General features: G+C 50.7%; 6 protein-coding genes across 6 annotated transcripts; 4 read left to right on the top strand and 2 right to left on the bottom strand.

Moving 5' to 3' along the window:
• Window positions 1–656: 656 nt before the first annotated feature.
• On the top strand, window positions 657–1,296 carry Z518_04257 (uncharacterized protein; the record flags this gene model as incomplete). The annotated part of the gene is made up of 2 exons (XM_013417964.1): window positions 657–779; window positions 871–1,296. The coding sequence occupies 2 exons, from the start codon at window positions 657–659 to the stop codon at window positions 1,294–1,296; spliced, it is 549 nt and encodes a 182-aa protein (XP_013273418.1).
• A 2,619-nt stretch (window positions 1,297–3,915) lies between these two features.
• On the top strand, window positions 3,916–4,799 carry Z518_04256 (uncharacterized protein; the record flags this gene model as incomplete). Its single annotated transcript, XM_013417963.1, has 2 exons — window positions 3,916–4,566; window positions 4,677–4,799. The coding sequence occupies 2 exons, from the start codon at window positions 3,916–3,918 to the stop codon at window positions 4,797–4,799; spliced, it is 774 nt and encodes a 257-aa protein (XP_013273417.1).
• An 853-nt stretch (window positions 4,800–5,652) lies between these two features.
• On the top strand, window positions 5,653–6,431 carry Z518_04255 (uncharacterized protein; the record flags this gene model as incomplete). The annotated part of the gene is made up of 3 exons (XM_013417962.1): window positions 5,653–5,778; window positions 5,831–6,078; window positions 6,128–6,431. The coding sequence occupies 3 exons, from the start codon at window positions 5,653–5,655 to the stop codon at window positions 6,429–6,431; spliced, it is 678 nt and encodes a 225-aa protein (XP_013273416.1).
• Window positions 6,432–8,043: 1,612 nt separating this feature from the next.
• Z518_04254 (uncharacterized protein) lies at window positions 8,044–9,741 on the bottom strand (the record flags this gene model as incomplete). The annotated part of the gene is made up of 4 exons (XM_013417961.1): window positions 8,044–8,334; window positions 8,393–8,760; window positions 8,811–9,091; window positions 9,152–9,741. The coding sequence occupies 4 exons, from the start codon at window positions 9,739–9,741 to the stop codon at window positions 8,044–8,046; spliced, it is 1,530 nt and encodes a 509-aa protein (XP_013273415.1).
• Window positions 9,742–10,717: 976 nt separating this feature from the next.
• On the top strand, window positions 10,718–12,253 carry Z518_04253 (uncharacterized protein; the record flags this gene model as incomplete). The annotated part of the gene is made up of 1 exon (XM_013417960.1): window positions 10,718–12,253. One exon carries the CDS (start codon window positions 10,718–10,720, stop codon window positions 12,251–12,253), a length of 1,536 nt encoding a protein of 511 aa, XP_013273414.1.
• A 204-nt stretch (window positions 12,254–12,457) lies between these two features.
• On the bottom strand, window positions 12,458–17,610 carry Z518_04252 (uncharacterized protein; the record flags this gene model as incomplete). Its single annotated transcript, XM_013417959.1, has 6 exons — window positions 12,458–15,556; window positions 15,852–16,468; window positions 16,523–16,979; window positions 17,026–17,164; window positions 17,211–17,332; window positions 17,383–17,610. The coding sequence occupies 6 exons, from the start codon at window positions 17,608–17,610 to the stop codon at window positions 12,458–12,460; spliced, it is 4,662 nt and encodes a 1,553-aa protein (XP_013273413.1).
• Between the last annotated feature and the right edge of the window lie 1,489 nt (window positions 17,611–19,099).

Below are 19,099 nucleotides of genomic sequence, written 5' to 3'. Positions count from 1 at the left end.
CCTGTGGGAACTAGGCTGAATTGGGCCTCAATGGGATCAAACCCCATCTGATTGGTCGAACCGGTCAACTTGGAATGCGATATTCGTCCGTCATATTCAAGAGACTTTGTTATAAATCGAGCCAGCCCTCACTCACAAACTCTCATATCTTCACTGCTATCAGACTCCTTCTTACAAATCACCACTATGTCTTCGAAAAAGCCTCTTCTCGTCGTTCTTGGTGCCACAGGCAACCAAGGAGGGTCAGTACTGTCATACTTTCTCTCACAGTCGCCTTCTCCATACACACTTCGTGGAGTCACTCGAGATCGATCGTCCTCTAAATCCATTTTCCTAGCGTCACTTGGAGTTGAGGTAGTAGCGGGCGACTTTGATCATCCTTCCTCACTCGACGCTGCTTTCGAGGGTGCATCTGTCATCTTTAGCGCCACAGATTTCTGGCAAAGTTTCGCCAATACCTTGCTGCGTGAGAGAGCTTCTGCATCTGGCTAGAGCATCACAGTTATCAGCAGGGAAAATGAAGCCCAGCAGAACAGAAACATTTTCGACGCTGCTGCCAAAGTTAGCACGCTTGAAAGATTAGTTTCTCTAGCTTGCCCAACACAAACAAGTTGAGTGGAGGAAAATACAATGTGTACCACTTTGATGGGAAAGCGATGGCTGAGGAGTATGGCAGATCGGCCCATCCAAAGCTTTGGGAGAAGACGAGCGTACTCTATGCGGGATATTATCTGGAAAATTACTTTAGGCCCACAGGCGCTCTACTTCGGCCAAAATTGGTATGTCTTTAAAACATCTAGTTACATGACTTCACTTCCTTTTTTTACCCCTCCAAGACTATGCTAGGTCTTCGTACTAATTCGTTATCAGAACAAGGGCCAAGACACTCTCGTCTTGTCTGTCGCAGAGCCCCTAACTACGAAGCCTCTGCCTATGTACTCTGCCGTCGCTGATACTGGTGCCCTCGTACATGCCCTACTCCGCGTTGCACCAGGCAAGAAGCTCATTGGCGTCAATGAGTGGCTCAGTTTCCGAGACTTTGCCAAGCTTTTGGCTGAGGTGTTAGGGAAGGGTATCAAGTTTGTTGACCGCAACCCAAGTTTCGATATGGGAGACCCCGATCTTGAAAAGGATCATGTGGATATGATGGGATTTTGTGTTGAGTTTGGGTACGATGGAGGGAAGGTCGATAAGAGCGTTGTGCAGCCGGCTGATCTAGGAGTGCTGGTGCAGCTGGCGTCTGTGAAAGAGTGGTGTGGAAACCAGGATTGGGAGAAAGTGTTGCAGGTTGATTAATGGCAGCCATGTCTTCCTTCTTAAATAGAATGGGAAGACAAACTTGGCGAAGCTCGCTGGTAGGTAGCTGCCCGGGAAGCAGTTCTCTGTCGCCGTAGGACGACAGTAAAGCAGACTGTCTCCGTAGTAGGGGATCCATAGCTTGATGTTCGTCCGAGAATACATAGGAATATCCACTTGAGGAAGGTCATGATATCTTCTTTGGTAGCGCGTACAAGGAACCGAACCCTGTCTTCTAGAAAATAACAATGACTAGTCGTGCCATCAGCAATGTCTCCCCTCGGTATGTCCCATATGGTGCACGCCCTTACCGAATTTCTTCATCACTCCCAAATATTTTCATTTGTGAAGTCTGCATGTGGTTTCTTCACAGTACCCTTCTCAGCAAGTTGTTGACGATGTCGTCGATAATGCTCGGCCGAATATTGGGCTACTGGCCTCTGGTTGAGAGGCTTGGACGGCCATACTGCCTCGGGAAGATCCTCCTTTCCCCAACTTCTTCTCTCTACCGATAGTGGTAGATGCGAAGCCGTCACTGAACAGGTAGGATAGAAAGGTTAGGCCTACACATCAAAGTTGGGTAGAGTCGCTGGAATGCACGAGAGAAGATGGGAGATGGGACGCCCCTCCCTACCCCTTTATCATTTGCCGAAGGGGTGGCAACCACAATTATGCTGATGCCCGCACGGCTTCGGTGAGGGAATTCGATACACTGGTGGGGGCGCTTGCCAGAACCCCGGATAAACTTGGGTGGAGGTCGACGTCGTTGTGGTTGTATCAACAATAGGTGGGCTGTACACTTGGCCGTTATGGTATGGAGGGGGGTTCGCTAGCGGAAAACACCCTGTTGGTCTTCCACACATAGTCCCTCCAACCGTTCTAAGGAATTCATGACAGGTTTGTTTCCCGACATATCCTCCAGTGATTCCCCATCGAGGACTCGGAAATGGTCTTTCTCACTCTCATCACGAGACCCGCCGTCATGCTGTTGTTGTCTAGGCATTGTCAGGGACATCTTGTCTCGTGCTAATGAAGGTTTCTCACCCCCACTAGGGTTATGTTGGGGCCATTGGTTTCCGGATGCCGATCATAATACGAGTTTGACGAGCCTTGCCGATACGGGGAGGACACTCTCCGATTGGGGCCAGCAGCATTATATCCTCGGCCGTCGGGAGATGGAGCTCTTCGAAGGGGATCAGGCATATCATCATTGTTATACGGTGCTGCCATGTTGCTACGCTCACGAGGAAGCAAGTCTGAAACTTAGGTTCGGGTGACTTGAGAACTTGATGCACGATAGAGGATATCTTGCGACGTTGGGGATGATCTGACCGATGGAAGGCAGGGGCCGCCAGCCATTTCTCTACAGAGTCTTCTCCACGGCTATATTCGTCTGATGCACTTCCTTCCAGACCTTCCAGACCCTCTATGTGGCACAATTTCCTCAGCTCAGCCCGCTCGTATTCGACCTTTCAACCTGGATGTCAACCGCATGGGACGCTACTTGGTTTGTTGCCTGCCTAAAGAAGGATCAAACACAGATTAGGAATAGAAAGTTCGCGCTCTAAAACGACATGACGAAACCCTCCAAAAGCATTATCGAAACCATAAGTAATGTCCATGTTGATATACGCTCAGATCAGTTTCGCTGGAAGGACGGGCTTCAGCACAGATGTGGAGTGCCAGAATGCCAAGTCGTCAAAGTGTACTTGGCAGTGCCTTTCAGCCTCGAGATCCTGTGGGGTCCTGCTACCAACTCGTATTTCGCGGCACGTTGTTCTGCAATTGGCAGCTCCTTTCAGCTATTTTCTTACCCAGATCAGAAAAGCTGTTACACGTTTGACCCCTCCTTCGCCGCTTGGCTCTCAGCTTCCACACTTTGATTCCTGTCCTGGCATTGATCTGCGGATTGTGCCATCTTTCATTGGCGGGCCCGTGGCGTCCGTATGATGGAGTGGACACTTTCTGGACTCCCTCATCCTTGGGTAGCTTCTTTCCCTTCTCAATATTGTCAGATCTCTTCGTGTACGATTCTTGGAGCTCACACCTCTTCAGACAGCAATGAATAATGCCCAGCACTGCGCCTTATGTTCTCGAACTAATCAAAGCCTCAGTCGGGTTGGTCAAAACTTTTGCGACTAAAAACAACTCATAACTCAGGCTACCTGAGTTTGACCCTACGCCAATACCGTGGCCTTCAGGCTTAGGATCCTTGGCTTTAAATCTGTCTGCTTACCCATCCGATACTATTCTGGGCCCACTGCATTCTTCAGCAACTTTTACCTGGTCTGGATTGCTCTGTGAAACAGGAGACTGGCGGTGGTAAATTGAATGAGCTCGCCTAGTACATTGGAGGAGGAGCTTTCCTGGGTGTCTTCCGAATTCCCAGGAAAACCCCCCTTTCAAGACCACCACGACTCCAAGCCAAGTGGCAAACTTTCAAGTCGAGCTTAGCCATCGAGCTGATGTGACCGTCGTCTTTGCTTCGAAATCCCGGTACTTGGCTGTGGCTGTTCATTGCTCCTATCCCTTGATATAACGAGGTGTGCTCCTGAGATTAAAGATTTTCGATCACCCTTTGGCCTACATTCTACACTCCGTCATCCGGATAACAGCAGGATGGCGCCAAACCCCTTCAAATTCTTTCTTTCTCAATCCATCACTGGTTTCGGAAACAACAAGTCACATGCCCAAGCTGGCTACTCGGACTTGGGAGTTCCACTTTGTCCTCCGACTCCTTACTTCGGACCATCGCCCACCGCGCAACAATGCGATCCCAAAGCCAGCCCTAAGCACGAAGTTCTCCTCGAACGATTCGGCAAGATCAGACGCTGGACCAAGATCGCCTCCGCTCTTTCGCACTTTATATCGGGACTTTTGTCTATTTTCATGGAGTCTGCTATGTTCTATGTCACCTACAGATTCTACAAGACGAAGGACATCACGACCGAAGATCGTCCTTGGGGTCCCTGGCCTCAAGAGACAAAGCTATGGCCGACATTTATGCTCGCTGCGGCCTCGGTTGTGACTTCTCTCTTAGCATTGGCGTTCTTGATAGCGCTATGCTGTCGATCGAAGCGCAAGGCCGCGGCCTTCAGTCTTCTTTACGTCCTGGTACATATTGTCGGTTGGGTTGTCATTTCGGCATTGTATAGGATTGGAAAAAGCGACAATGATCTTTGGGGCTGGAGCTGCACCGACCAGGCCAAGGAAATTCAAAATCAATTAGGCAGTGATGTGTTGAATTTCGAGAGCTTGTGCAAGCTGCAGGTGAGCTATTCTTTGTTGCTTATCCACTGAACACCATTTCTGCCCATTTTGATTTTGCAGGAATTTTTCGATACCTGAGATCCCAGGATCTAACGCTTTGACCAATTTAGGGCTCATCATGGGAAGTCTCGATTGCTGAGGTCGGTTTCAAGATCCTTACTTCCGGAATATCGTTCTATTTCAATCACAAGCAGAAAGGGTTGAAATCGAAGATGGTGGAGAATATGGGATAAGCAACATTCGTTCAATTTGATTGTTAAATTGCTGAGAGGCCCGTGGATGAGAAGAGACCTACATTGTCGTGACCGCATATAATGGCCAGGGCAAAGATTGGTTGGTCCTCTTTTGGTGCTTGAAAAGTTGCACTCGGATCTAGTTGGCGGCCATGCATCGGAACTGTCAAGGCGAGGACCCAGGTGGACTCTACTACAAATGAGGTTTTTGAATACGTTAAATACTATATATCAAGATCGGTATATCGATTTGATGTTGGAAATAAATCTCTCCTGCCTCGTTCAAGGCGTGAAATTTCGCCCAAGGGCAACCTGAGAGCCAAGCCGACAAAGTAGAGTCTGGACACGAGAATAGGTGTGGCTTACTTGGCCTACATAAAACACGAGGCCGGAAGAATTTGTGCACAGACCCAGCTCCCTCGGACAGAACGCCAATTCGTATGCAGAATACATTTTCAGCCGGGAAGTCTCCGTAGGCTATACGAAGGTCTAGCTTTTCGAGACTGATGGTCGAGGAGGTGGTTGGTTCTGACAACTCAGGACGTGAAAACATGAGTTTAGCAGCATGACCAACATTCCTCAGGGAGTGATAACGTTAGGCCTTTGGTCGCTGCAGGCCAATGAACGTAAGCACGGACGATTAGATGTTCCGTGACCTGTTTACACGCCAGTCCACCTTTGCAATAGGTGTATTCCTTACCTCAATCCGGGAGCAGCATAAATAGAAGTCGAGATGAAGCTCCAGAAACTTGAAAAAAGCTGGCACTTCCGATGAAGCTCGAACTTGCCTCAACTGTCAAGTCACTTTTGAGACAATACAGAAGATAACAGCCCATATTTCTGATCGAAAAGTATGACTCTCAAGATCTGGGCGTCACCTTTCTCGTGGAACAGTCTCCGGCCTGATCTTGTTTTGGCGGAGAAAGGCATCACCGACGTTGAAATAGGACCGGCCGACATCATCACTGGCAAGCATAAGGTATAAGAGTCATCGAAGCCGTACACCTGAGTCCTGCTGAGCCGCTCGACAGACCCCAGAGTTCTGGGAAAAGTCCATCTTTGGGAGAATTCCTCTCTTGGAGGATGGCGATGTTGTCATGTTCGAATCCCGTGCCGTCTCTCGTTATCTGGTCCTGAAATATTGGGATGTCGGACCCAAGTTGATGCCCGTGTTGACCGATGCGAAGACAAGCGGTATTTGGGAAATGTGGCTCATGTTGGAGCCGGTGGAGTTTGATGTCCATGCTGTCCCTATCATCGGACAGACTGTCATTCAGCCGTAAGTCGCCTGCGGCGTATCATTCGCACATACCGTTAACAACCTCCAGTGCCATGGGTCAGCCTCCAGACGAAGCAGTTCTCGCCAGACACAAACCCAAACTCGCCCATTGTCTGGACGTCTTGGATAAGACGCTGTCGAAAATGCCATACATGGGAGGCGATGAGTACAGCCTTGTCGACATCTCTTACATGCCGAGCATGTATATCGTCACTAGATGTGTGGACGTCTTTGGAGGGAGACCAAATCTCCAGAGGTGGTGGGAAACCGTCAGCGCTCGCGAGGCATGGAAGAAAGTTGTGAAGCCTCTTGACGAGGGATATAGCCAGGTAGTTTCAGGCTGGAACAAATGACCTGAAACAGCATTCTTGAAGACGAATTGATGAAACCGACTTCGGTGGACAGATATATCATTGTCGGATTGAAGAGACATCGAGGTGCATCGTCAATCTGTGATTTCTAAGGTATACATACCACTCCCAGCAGAGGACTGGACTGGACAACCTGCAACAACGATGGCCCGTTTGATATCAACTTCTGTTGACCCATTTTTTCTGAGCTCTCTTGCGCTATTCTATATTCTACTCCATTTCCGAACTTGTTCTGTTCGATATTTTGCCCTCTTTTCCCACGACGGCAACAAGTCCTCTGAGAAACCTGGCTGTCTCTGGCACATGTCCCAGTCATCAGACTCAACCCATCACTCAGAATTAACCAGTCCAGGCCGGAGGCACCAATATCGGACACCACGTCGTGAAAGCCCTCACCTCCAAACTAGAATCATTCATCGTCTCCATAATCGCTCGAAGATCCTTTAAATCCGCCTTTTCGAGGGCGTCACCATCTACTGTGTCGACGATGACCTTCCCACGACCAGTTCGTGAAAACCATGCAAGGACTAGATGCCGTTGTCTTAGCCTTTAACTTCGGAGCTATTGCCTGGAGGAGAAACTCATCGATGCTGCCATTGATGGTAAAGCCAAGCCCTTCCTGCCTTCAGAGGACAGCGTAAGGAATACCCATCCAGCCGCAAGAGCTCCCTGCCATGTGTTCGGTTCTGAAGGTGGTATTATCGAGCTATTGAAAAGAAAGAAGTCCACTGGTTCACAGAGACGGTCGTGCCCGATAGTTTGTGGCTTGAACGGTAAGGCTTGGGCTTAATACACGTTCGCCCCTATCTGAAGAAGTTGTAACTGATTGGAATGCTAAATCAAACAGAACACTCGACCCGACAATCGCGTTTGCGAACATCAGCATCAAAACTCACACCGTTACTCTCTGGACAAGCTCTCATGGCCCACACTCCCCTGGGCCGCCGAAGATATCGCGCAGATGCTGCTTTCAATAAACCCGACTGCGAACTAAGCTGTCCGGATCCGCGTCTTCGAAGCATCTCAAGCGGACATACTTTCTGTCCTCGAGAGACTTCAGATCACAAAAGACGAAATTCCACATTTCGACGCCGGCGCTGACACCGTGGTTTCCAGGGCACAAGCCTTATGGTGCGAGAACCAAAATACACACTCTGCCCTGACTGGTTAAGGCGGGTTGTTTCCTCGCCAGGTATGGGTACGACTTCACCAGGGAAGGGAACATGCAGGTTAGAAATGAGCTTTTGGATCTGCCTAGGCTGGATTTTGAGGATGTTGTTGCTCAGGCTATTAAGCAGGTGGATGTAAGGTTTTCTGAGCAGCGATGATACATGGGTTGAAATGAAAGTATCAACAAGTTTAGAGGTTTTCTGGATCTCGAAAAAGGAGCCAATCTCGGAGTATTAGCAATATTGACACCGTGTATTCGCGCATGTCAGCCTTGTCCAAATTCGAAAGTCACTGTGTCTGGTTCTCTCCACCATTGAACTTGAAGATTTGGTATATGTCTTCGCCTCAACGACATGGATTTGATATCCGAGCGCATTTCTGCAAGTCAGATTTCCAACCATTGGTCAACATCATCCGTCCGCGGTTAATGCGCAGCCTTCTCTTCGTGCATCACACTCTCTGTTCTTTTGACCTCGACCTCGGCAGTGATTTCAGTGAACCTATTCTCTAGGTCATGACTAACATAGCTGTCCTTGCTTGTGCCGACGACCATCCACGGCGCATTGCTGAAGATGTAGTTCATTTCTTCGAGCGGGCGGCGGGCGGTTTCGGGCAGGAGAAGCCAGAAAAAGACGGCGTTGGTGAAATTGCAGATGATAAACAGGTAATAAAATTTGTAGCCGATGTTGGTCATGGCAATCGGTGTCACTTGGCCCTGAAGAAAATGTTAGATTCCGTGGTTGATACCAGGAGGGGTGCGTTGAAGAGCTTACGATCATGGTGTTAAAGGCGAAGCTAGTCATAGTGGCAATGCTGACGCCCTTGCTACGAGTTCGTGTGTCGAATACCTCGGCGGGAATGATCCAACTCAATGGTCCACAAGTGCAACTGAAGCTGAAGTTGTACAGCCAGGTCATGATGATGAAGCCCCATTGGGCGCCTCTATTTGTGGATACGCCGGGGGGGAATTCAGCAAGTAGGATTGTTGCGATGATGAAGGTCACCATATTGCCCAGGTTGCCGAGGATCAACGGCCAGCGCCGGCCAGTGCGATCGATGAATAGGATTGTGCAAAATTGTGCGACTAATGCGATGATGCTATTGATGCCCTGATACTTGAGTGTGTCATCTCCGGAGATACCTGGGACTGTTCAGCGTAGGCCAAACCATTGGAACAAGGATAAAACGTACCAATCTGTCCGTAAATTGTGACGGAGTAGTATTGGATTGCGCTGACTCCCGTCATTTGGACGCTGGCTTGCAGTGCGCAGCAGAGGAAAAGCCTTCGAAAAGCCGCTCGGGATTTGAAGAGTTCGAGATAGGACTTGGCTTCGTATTCATGTTCGTGGGCAATGGAGGCTTGAATCTGTTCATACTCGGCCATAACCCAAGGATCTTTTTCATTGCCGTGAGCGTGAAGTTGAGCGAGGACTTTGAGAGCTTTTTCGGGTTTATTGTGGTCCATCAGCCATCTTTGAAGAGGGGGGGTAGATGTTAGTTTGTGGAACAGGAGAGGAAAGGAGACACCATACCTGGGAGATTCAGGAAACAAGAAAATCAACAAGCCGAGGAAAACAGCAGGCACAATCTGCAAACTCAGAGGAACTCGCCACTGTGCGCTGTTGTCCTTGATGTGGACGTATGTGGCCCATGAAATCCAAGCCGCAACAAGGGCGCCCACGCCGAGCATGAATTGCTGCAAGGCTGTGATCCGTCCCCGAATGCTTGGGTGGGCCAGTTCCGCTTGATATAGGGGAATGATCATGACAAGGAAACCCACCCCCAATCCGGCCAGAAATCGTCCCGACCAGAGATAACCGATATTTTCTGCGCCTGTCTGAAGTCCACCTCCCAGGCAGAAAATCAAGGCTCCGACCGTGATAGTCCATCGACGGCCCAGATAATCGCCGCTGGGACCTGCTAGGGCAGCACCAAAGAAAGCACCAGTGGTGAACATGGACACGACGAGACCCGATTCGGTATCATCTGGTTGGAACTTGGCCACAAAGGTGTTGCTGGCAACCACCTCGGCGATGACACCCAAATCGTAGCCGTATAGGTACGATCCTAATGAGGCGAAGACACTGACAAGGAATTGATACCACTTTGGAGGAAGCGCCATGTTGGGTCGGCCGAAGCGACGCAGAATTGACACAATTGTATGACAATGTCTTCGAAGATGAGTTGCTCCTTTGAAGGAGGATTCCGAGAACAGTCTTCAAGAGGATAATGAATATCAGCAGATCAGCAGAGACCGGCAGTAGATATATGATTGTGAATCTCGGCCAGATGTCGTCTCGCTAAGCCTAGTGGTCAGAGTTCATTGACTTCGTGGAGACAACCCTAGATGCCTGCAATTTTCCCACACGAGCCACATCCCCGCAAAAGCAAAACAGGAATACACCAGTCCGGAGCGAGTGAGTGACCTATGGTGAGTCTCGTTCGACATATCGAAGTCTCACAGAGGTTCGAGCAAATTTCTAAGTGCGCCGAAGAGATATTCCGGAGGGAAGAGCATCGGCTCCAGTGCAATTTTGTGGGGATGAATCTCCGGTGGAGGAGATTTTGCCCAAGACGGAAGTTGTCCGGTGTCGGAAGGCGTTTCGTCTGGGATCCCTTAACCGATCAGCTCTCCTAACTTTTTGCCCAGTGTTGTTCCCCTCCGCTCCATAAAAGTCTGGGTGTCTCGTGAGAGCCCCAATTATACCATCGACTGCCAGGTATCTCATCTCCATCATACGCGAACCTCACGTGTCGTCGATATGGTCGAGGTCCGTTGGCAAATTTGCCGTTGAAAACTTTGACGCCTCTCGCTTGACCGGATCTTCGCCGAAAGGAGGAAATCGACAGGGCTAATTTTTCCGGGAATTATCCTCCGGATTTATAGTGGACGATAGGTAAGTCAATCAGCCGGTGGTCAAGGTATGTGTAGAATTATTGCTGGGACCATGGAAAACTGACGTCGAACAACCTCCGTCACGAGAAATTCAGATCACGTGCATTGCGAGCGTCTACACCGAACAAGCAAACCGTACATCTTCTAACGTTCATCTTCTGGTGGATTGGATTCTTGGTGCTGCTTCCTGCTGAAAGGCATCATGACGACTCTCACAGCCACCAGGTCAACCCCGTCAATTACCGTCTTTCCCTCGCACAAGGTCTCGAAGATTAATCGCAATATTTACTCGGGTTTCACCGAGCACATGGGCCGTTGCATTTATACGGGAATCTATGACCCTTCTAATCCCAACCAGGACCTAATCGACCACCAAGGCTTTCGAAAAGATGTCCTCGAGGCATTGAGGCCTCTCGACATCCCTGTATTCCGTTATCCGGGAGGAAACTTCTGCGCAACTTATCACTGGCAAGATGGCATTGGTCCCGTCAATGAGCGCCCATCCAGACCCGAGCTCGCCTGGGGAAATATTGAAACCAACCGATTTGGCACCGATGAGTTCATGGCATGGTGCAAAGCGGTCAATGCCGAGCCATATCTGTGTTTGAATCTCGGGACGGGGACGCTGGATGAAGCCATGGCATGGGTGGAATATTGCAACGGGACGAAAAACACATACTACGCCAATCTTCGTGGCCAAAACGGGCACCCAGAGCCATACAATGTCAAGTATTGGGCTCTTGGAAACGAGATGTGGGGGCCCTGGCAAATTGAGCAAATGACTCAAGAAGCATACGCGGAGAAGGCAGCACAGTGGGCCAAGGCGTTGAAACTTCTAGATCCGTCTATCCAACTTATCCTGTGCGGAAAAGAGGGAGCGACGACCTGGGATTACCATACGCTGAGACACTGCCTGCGGCCGGCAGGCCTCAGTGATCTAGGCGAAGAACGCCTTCCATTGATAGACATGCACAGCATACACCTGTACACGGCGAGTGAGGACCACTATGAAAATGTCACTGCACCTCTGGCCGCGGAGCGCGCCATTGAAGTCTGCTCCGGCTTGATTGACCTGGCAATTGTCGAGAACAAGATCCCTCCTACCCAGAAGAGACCGGGGATCTGCTTCGATGAATGGAACGTATGGCTCCCCACGCGGGCGCCAGGCAGTCAAGGCGCAGAGGAAAAGTACACGCTCTCCGACGCACTGGCCATTGCGGTGTGGTTGAACGTTCTGGTCCGCAAGTCCAAGGACGTCGAGATGGCCTGTATCGCGCAGAGCGTCAATGTGTTGAGCCCACTGATGACCACAGAGACGGGAATCATCAAGCAGACGACCTGGTGGCCGTACGAACTGTTTTGCAAGTTCATGAAAGGCCACACGGTTGCCGTGCACGTGGCATGTGATGCGTACTCGGGCCCGACGAAACCGGAATGGGTGAGGGGGCTGAAGGAAACGCCCTGGCTGGATGTCAGTGCGACAGTGGATGACGAAGGGTGGGTCAGCGTTTGTGTGGTCAACATGCATTTGCAGTCAGATATGAAGACGGCCGTGGGGGGAGTCGATGGAGCGAAAGGAAAAGTCAAGGTCTATACGATTACAGGGGCAGATCCAAAAGTCACCAATATGGGGGGGAAGGAAGAAGTTGGTTTGAAGGAATCAGAATGGGATGCGAATGAGGCGGTGTTTGTGTTTCCAAAATGTTCCATCACGGTATTGAGATGGAAGATCTCATGAACTCGAACGGAATGCGAACATTGTCCACGACATCGGCGCGTTAGACCTGGATCATGGCCATTAGACTGTACATAGTCCGTATCTTATTAAGCTCAAAGGAGGAATTTGTGCAAGACGCGCTGGCCAATATGTGCATCATGGTGAGTTCAAACTTCGCAAAGATGCGTTCGGGAAGATAAAGAAAAAACAATTTCAAGGGTGTGTTTAGCTAGCCTTTCTCAACTCCGCCAGCTTGGTCAATATATCGTAGTATTCCCTGCTCACGCCCCAACACGCAAGTCTAGTACGTAACAACTTGGCGCCTTCGAGCAGAACTTTCTGCGGGGTCTTGCAGATATCGCCCACATTGCTCATATGTCCCGACATGTTGTGACCATTACGTACGAAGTGTTGTACCATCTCGTCATCACACGGCCGGTCTAGGTGGATGAATTCCGGCTGTTCGTCCGATGAAGAGGTGCTTTCTTCACTATCTGAGTCGGCGTTTTGGGGTGGTGGATTTCCGCTCCCGCTGGCCGAAGTCCACTGGGAATCTGTTGGTTGCCCTTCGAGTGGTGACATAGAGGCCGAGTGTGGTTGGTTCAAGGGGCCTGAGCTCTTCTCCGGATGAGATGCCGCATTGTTGATGAACAGGACAGGGTGCTCTTTCCTCTCCATGCGTGAGGGTTGAATGGCAGCACCGGCGTCTGGTCCACTCGGCCCTCCTTCCGGTTTCTGATTCGCAGCTGCAGCGTCACGTTCGAGCGCCGCCGATTTGTAGGAGCCGTAGGTCCACAGAACCAGTGTGGCCAGATAGACGGCGACTGGCTCGAAGAAACTTGTCGCGGAATACCGACGAACATACCAGAAGACCGAACCGGCATGGACCATGGCCAGACGAGCCTTGTGTTGATCCTCACGTAGCCAGCGCCAGGTGATCTTGCGGATTTGGGGGAGTTTGGCACTATTTCGTGGCTGATAGCTGCCGTCGTGGACATAGAAAGATGCTTTGGAGGAGTTGCCGACTTTTCCAATCAGGGAGAACAATAAGTCCTGTATTTCTTGGAATGGCGTCAGGAGAATGATTCGTGCGAGGTGAAGATGAAGAATCACTCCATGTTCCACACCCGAAGCTTTGGCGACAATGCTGGATGCCTGCCAGTGGAGCACGTCGAGACAATCACAGGCGGAGTTTCGCCAGTTGGCGTACAGAGGATAGAGAGGGAGCCAAAAATTGTCCTTTGTTGGCGTATTCAAGAATCCTCGAGCTTTGCCTGTTGGAACCCACTCGCTGAGCGGTTGTTTGATATGAGTGCCGACTTCCCACGTCCGCTGGTATAGCGCATGAATCAGCAACGTTTGTGATAGCTCGCTATAAGCGGGGTCGACCGTCTTCTTATTGTATAGTATTTCTAGCGCCGCGCATAATGAGGGGGTCTCGGATAGCTTCTGTGTCGCCTCGGCCCAGCATTCAGGCGAAGACGCACTCCAAGCCGATTCGGAGCAGGGGAGAGGTGTTCTCGCATCGTCCATGTTACATAATGGCCGGACGTTGGCCATGTACCCCAGACAACAATCCAACATCCAAGTCAGATATCCAACCCGTCGCACGGATTCTACCCTTATCCACCGCTGCCAATATTGTCGTGGGTCCTCGATACCTTGGCCGTCAAGATCGGCTTCTGACACGTCACCGCACTCGGGAAGTTGAAGAACTCCGGACTCCAGGCACCAGCGGGAAAGGTCGGCGTGGTAGCGAGGCGCTAAGCACCGCAGCTGGTCCCGGTCAGACTGAACAAGACCGATCAGGTTCAATATTCGAGCTTGTGCCAGGGGGATGTCCAAGGAAACATCGGGCGTTCCGTCGGCATACTGGTCGACAGCTCGACGCAGGAACTCCTGGAATGCTTCTCGAATATCTAGAGCGTACGGTGTTCTCGTAAAGGTACTGCCGATTGCGGCAACCGCGAGCACTGAGATCCAATGCGTTCGAGGTCCGAAGGACGCTTTGTGTAAGAGAGGATAATTGGCGTGGAAGTATTCAAAGTAAAGATCGATGCAAGCGTTGAAACTGTTCATATTTGGGAAAGCCGGACTCTCAAATGAATTTGAAGGCGCACTTTCCACACACAACTTTCGGAACATGTTCAGAATGGAATCGTAGGTAGTCTGGGAGCAGTATTCGGGGGTGTCAGGAGCCGAAATGGCGCTGGATGGGTCTGAGGGATCCGGGAAAGAATAGCCCATCCTCTGTTTCCTCGCCTTATTGAACATGTCGGCGACCAAGGACGTCTTGCGTTTTTTACGTCTAAAGTCCGAAGCCGTGGATGTGCTGTTGGTTGGTTTTGTCGCATTGATGCCATCACTTGCCGATGAGGCTGGACTTTGTTCCACCGTCATCAGAGAGGCGGGAAATCCTTGGTTTTCGGGCATCTCGTGGGAGACGTTGGTCGGTACTTGATAGATCTGAGTGGTCGTGCCGAGAGGGATGGCCACTCCATAATCAGGACCTAGGTTTGGCGTGTCAGATAAGGGAGGAAGGATGAAGGAGAAATCTTGCTCAAGTTCTGCGTCGTACGGGGAGGGATAAATGCTTGGTGGAATCCAGTTCAGAGGCTCGTCAAAGGAAGTGTAGTCGTAGGTCGACGTGGCCCCCACAAAATCAGGATTGTAATGAGATGCCACTGGGCCACTTCCAAAGTGGTCTTGTGGCATCATTTGTCTAGTGGGATGATTCATCGCGTTGATTTCCACCGTTGTCTGGTCGCTTTGCGAAAGGGGCACGTGCCTGGAGCTATAATCTGGCTGAAATGTTGAATGTGTGTATGATTCCTTCGGCGCGCCATGGGCCATTGACTGGGGGAATGCCGTCGAGGTGGAAGATTTTCGGTCACTCTGACGGTCGTCGCTGGATACTTGGACCTGACTCTCCGACGGGAACACCAGTTCATTGAAGAGGCCGAGAAGTTGTCGCTTCGGGCCATCATCTTTGATTTTGATCGGTTCATTTGGTGACAAGCCTTTTCGGCGTTTGTTTGGGTAGATACACTCGATGTTGCGTATACTGCACCGTCCACAAGGCGTTCCTCCCGAGCATCTAGACCGTGCCGTCGCGCACGCACGGCAGGCTCGAAATGTTCCGTTGGTAACGCGGTGGACGGGGCCTCGATCCTCGGTCGCAAGATGGCTCTTTTCATGACGGAGAAGAGTGTCTGAGCGAGCAAAGGTCTTACCACAAGTGGCACAAGCTGCCGAACGTTCCCCAGACCTTTCTCCTGTCCGTTCCTTCGGCGACATCAACGGCGAGCGAGCGTGGCCAACAAGCTAAGAGGAGTGCTGAAAGGATGAGAACAAAACCCGAGGTCGCGGCTGGTCGAGAACGTGTTGAGTGCGTGATGTGGTCGATTAGGTCAAGGCCAGCAAAAATGCGGGGTGGGCAGCCGCTTTCCCAGACTGCAGTCACGGGGATAGATTTTACGTTGGCCGCCATCACGTGTCCAAGTGTGTGTCTCAGTAACGCGTCTCCATATCAAGGACTCTCTCTTGTTCTTTTTCTTTTTCTTTTTCTTTTTTTTTTTTTTTTTCGTTCCTTTACGTCCACTCCCGTCTATCTCCCTACCGCGCCATACCATGCCAATCCCAACGCGCCCCCCAAGACAATCGCCGGAGCTGGAGGCAGGTTGAACCAGGCAGATTCGGCATAGGTCAGGACGGCCACAACCACCCACCACGGTTCCTTTGCTAGGCTCTGCCCTTGGCTCTCCTCCTGTGTGAGGTACCCGATTTCCCAAAGCCTGTATACCGCCGTGAAGACTAATCCTACTGCTGTAGCATTGATGCCACGGAGGAAGCTTACAAAGACTGGTTTGGTCCGCAAGACTCGCCATAAACTCTGGACGCCCACAGCAAGCGTGATACCAGGCAGGAAGATGCCAACATATCCCACGAGAGCCCCAACAATAGTAGGTTGGGAGGTTCCCAGTAGGGCGAGGGCTCCCAGAAAGACTCCGAAGTTGAAGTTAGGACCGGGAAAGGCTTGAATAATGGCTAGACCGATGAGAAAATCTCTGGATGAAACCCAGCCCGGCTCTACCACATACTCGCGGAGAAGTGGAATCACCACTGGTCCCCCTCCGAAAATGATTGTCCCAGCCAGGTACATGTTGGCGAATAGGTCCAAGGGCCGAGGAGGGGAATCAAGAAGGCCTCGAGTCGTGAGGATTGCGATAAAAGACGCTAGAATTATCTGTCAGTAAAGATCGTCACAGATGAGGAACGGGGCGCACAAACCGAAGAAGACGGCTATTATGACCAGCCCTGCCCGGATCGAAATGCCGTGCGATCGCATGTCGGTTGAAGGAGTGACCGTTTCCATTGGCGCAGAAGGGCCCGTCTCCGTGGATTTCGACTGTGCCGTCTCAGCCGGCGATGCTGCAGACACCACTGTGCCTCCCGCTCTCCTTTGCAACCCACTCGAAATGGAACTTTGCGGCGGTCTGAGTTCAATGCTGTCGCCGGCCTCGTTTGCGCCTGCTTCCGTAGGTCGCGGGGGAGACCGTCTTTCTCTCCACTTGCGTCTCAAACGGACGATTTGCTGTCGCAGCCAAACGTCCCATATTGCCGTTACGATGCCGCCCGCAACAATGAGTACTGGAAAATACCAGAGCGCATTATAGCAAAGGCCCGCACACGCACCAAAAATGACGAGGATTCTTGACAGCCTGTCTTTGATAGCTTTTTCGGCCAGCTAGGGCACGTTAGTCGAGGAACAACTCGACCAATCACGCACTCACCTGGACGGCAGCAAGAGCAACGATCCCAACAGTGGACGCATTTAGCCCGGACAACAAAGCGTACACGGCACCAGGAAGGACACTGCTGATATGTTGGACCCCCAGCGAGAGTCCGAACATGCCAATTGCTCCTGGCAAACTACGGAAGTCAGCTTGCCATTCATATTCTTCCTGGGCCACCTCACCTCCAAAGTAAAAACACGAGAACGGCTGGGATGAAGCCGGCGTGGATTAATGCCATACAAAAAACCATTTTTGTACTGGCGGGACCTGGAAGAGCTTGACAAACGGCAAACAGCTCTTGATACTATTACAAAGTCAGTCAATTCCGACAAGGAAGAGGAATTCCAAACACACCGTCTGCTCGTCAATCCATGGCGTCAACCCTCCTCGCCCTTCCACAAACCGTTGGTGAAGAATCTGAAAATGTACCGGTGGGCCTCCGAAGGCGGTAAATCCAAGATCCCATGTTCGCGAGACTACATCTGCTAGCCTCAGCAGCAGCTTCTGATTGTTTGCATGGTACGCGTTTTGGCGATCTCTCGTATATTCATGTATTGCCCTCAGGGTCTCAAATAGCGGCATCGTGGCTCAGCCAAGTCGATTTTGCTCTCTCATTGAGCAGGAAGAAAAATGAAATGGTGACAAACGCTGAAGAGAGCTCAAGAAATGACGCCATCTTCCTGACCAATGATCTCTCTCGAAAGTGTCACACCGCCAAGTTCCTCGTATACTTTTTGGGTCTGAGATCAAATCAAACCTAAAAAGGAAATTGTCCTCATCGGACACAACTCGGCTCACAATTTTGCGATGTACCTGGCACCACTTCCCCAGTATTTAGATATGCGAAAGAGGTATGGATATCATTTTGCCGGTGTCACTATGCAGGACTGACTTTCTCCAAGGGCGTTTGCAGTATTGTACACTGCCGAAACGTTGAAAGATGATCACCCGACAAGCCCGCTTGAATGTTTACCCCCCTTGTGCTTCAAATCTGAAGGATCTCTCGGGATCTTCTGCTTTAGAAACCATCATGGCCCGGACGCTCGTCTGCTTTACCAATGAACTACGGCTTCCTTTGCATATGACGTCCTGAACCTTTCCTCGCAGAAGGCTGAAGCGTTTATTGACCACCAAGACCAGGTATTTGTCGAAAATCGGGTGTTTCAACGTCGGCAAATCAGTTGATGTTCGATCCTCCTCGGCCGCTTAACGCATCGTAAGGATGCCAAAGATTCATGTTACAAGACGGTGAAGCTCTCTCCAGACGAGGCAAGAAATTGACTGGGCCCAAAGGTAAGATAGCCAGGCTGCCATGTATTTAGGAGCTGCTACCGCCGGGCTTTTATTCAAGACACTGATCGGAGTCTTTCCGGCGCTGTGGGAAGAAAATGATCGAGCTAGTATTTTATAGTCACCGATCGGAATTGACAGGACAAACACCACCTAGATTTTATGATTGATGCAGGTGATTTGGCACCTAGTATTTTGATCTCAGAATGCTCATATCCCAATCAGAATCTGTCCTTTTCATGACGACATGAACACTGCCTTCCTATTGCGAGGGATGCCCTCCGGTCGATGCTCCCCGGTCGATGCTCCAACTTCTCAACCTCGGAGATTCTTACGTGTACCACGAGTCTATACACGGCTGCTGATCCCAGCTCCGGAAGAACCTGGGAAGTCCTTCGTATGCTCCCCAAGAAGGAACTTGAAATTTTGAAGCTACGGCTCGAAATTCTGAAATAGGACGTTTGGATGCCAGTGCTTCTCCTGCTCATTCTGACGGAATTGAGAACAGCAGGTTTCCCGGACGAGCTGGCCAAAATCAGAATTGAGCTGTACGAAGCCGAGAAGAAGATTGGTGCGCACAAAATTTACCAAGGCAGGGAATCGCATGAACGATCGAGATACCATACTTATGGTGGAGAAGTCTGGGATTGGCCAGGATGTGATGCCGTTGCTGGCATGCTTACCTCTCTGGCCTCGGATTGTGCTCGCCACGAATGCAAGTGCGAGACCAATTTGAGGCTGTTGGCATGGATTGAGGAAATGGACGTGGCCCTTTCCAACA

Source organism: Rhinocladiella mackenziei, assembly GCF_000835555.1.
Source record: "Rhinocladiella mackenziei CBS 650.93 unplaced genomic scaffold supercont1.3, whole genome shotgun sequence".
In the NCBI taxonomy this organism is placed as follows: Eukaryota; Fungi; Ascomycota; class Eurotiomycetes; order Chaetothyriales; family Herpotrichiellaceae; genus Rhinocladiella; species Rhinocladiella mackenziei.
This window is presented reverse-complemented; position numbering and strand designations above follow the sequence as displayed.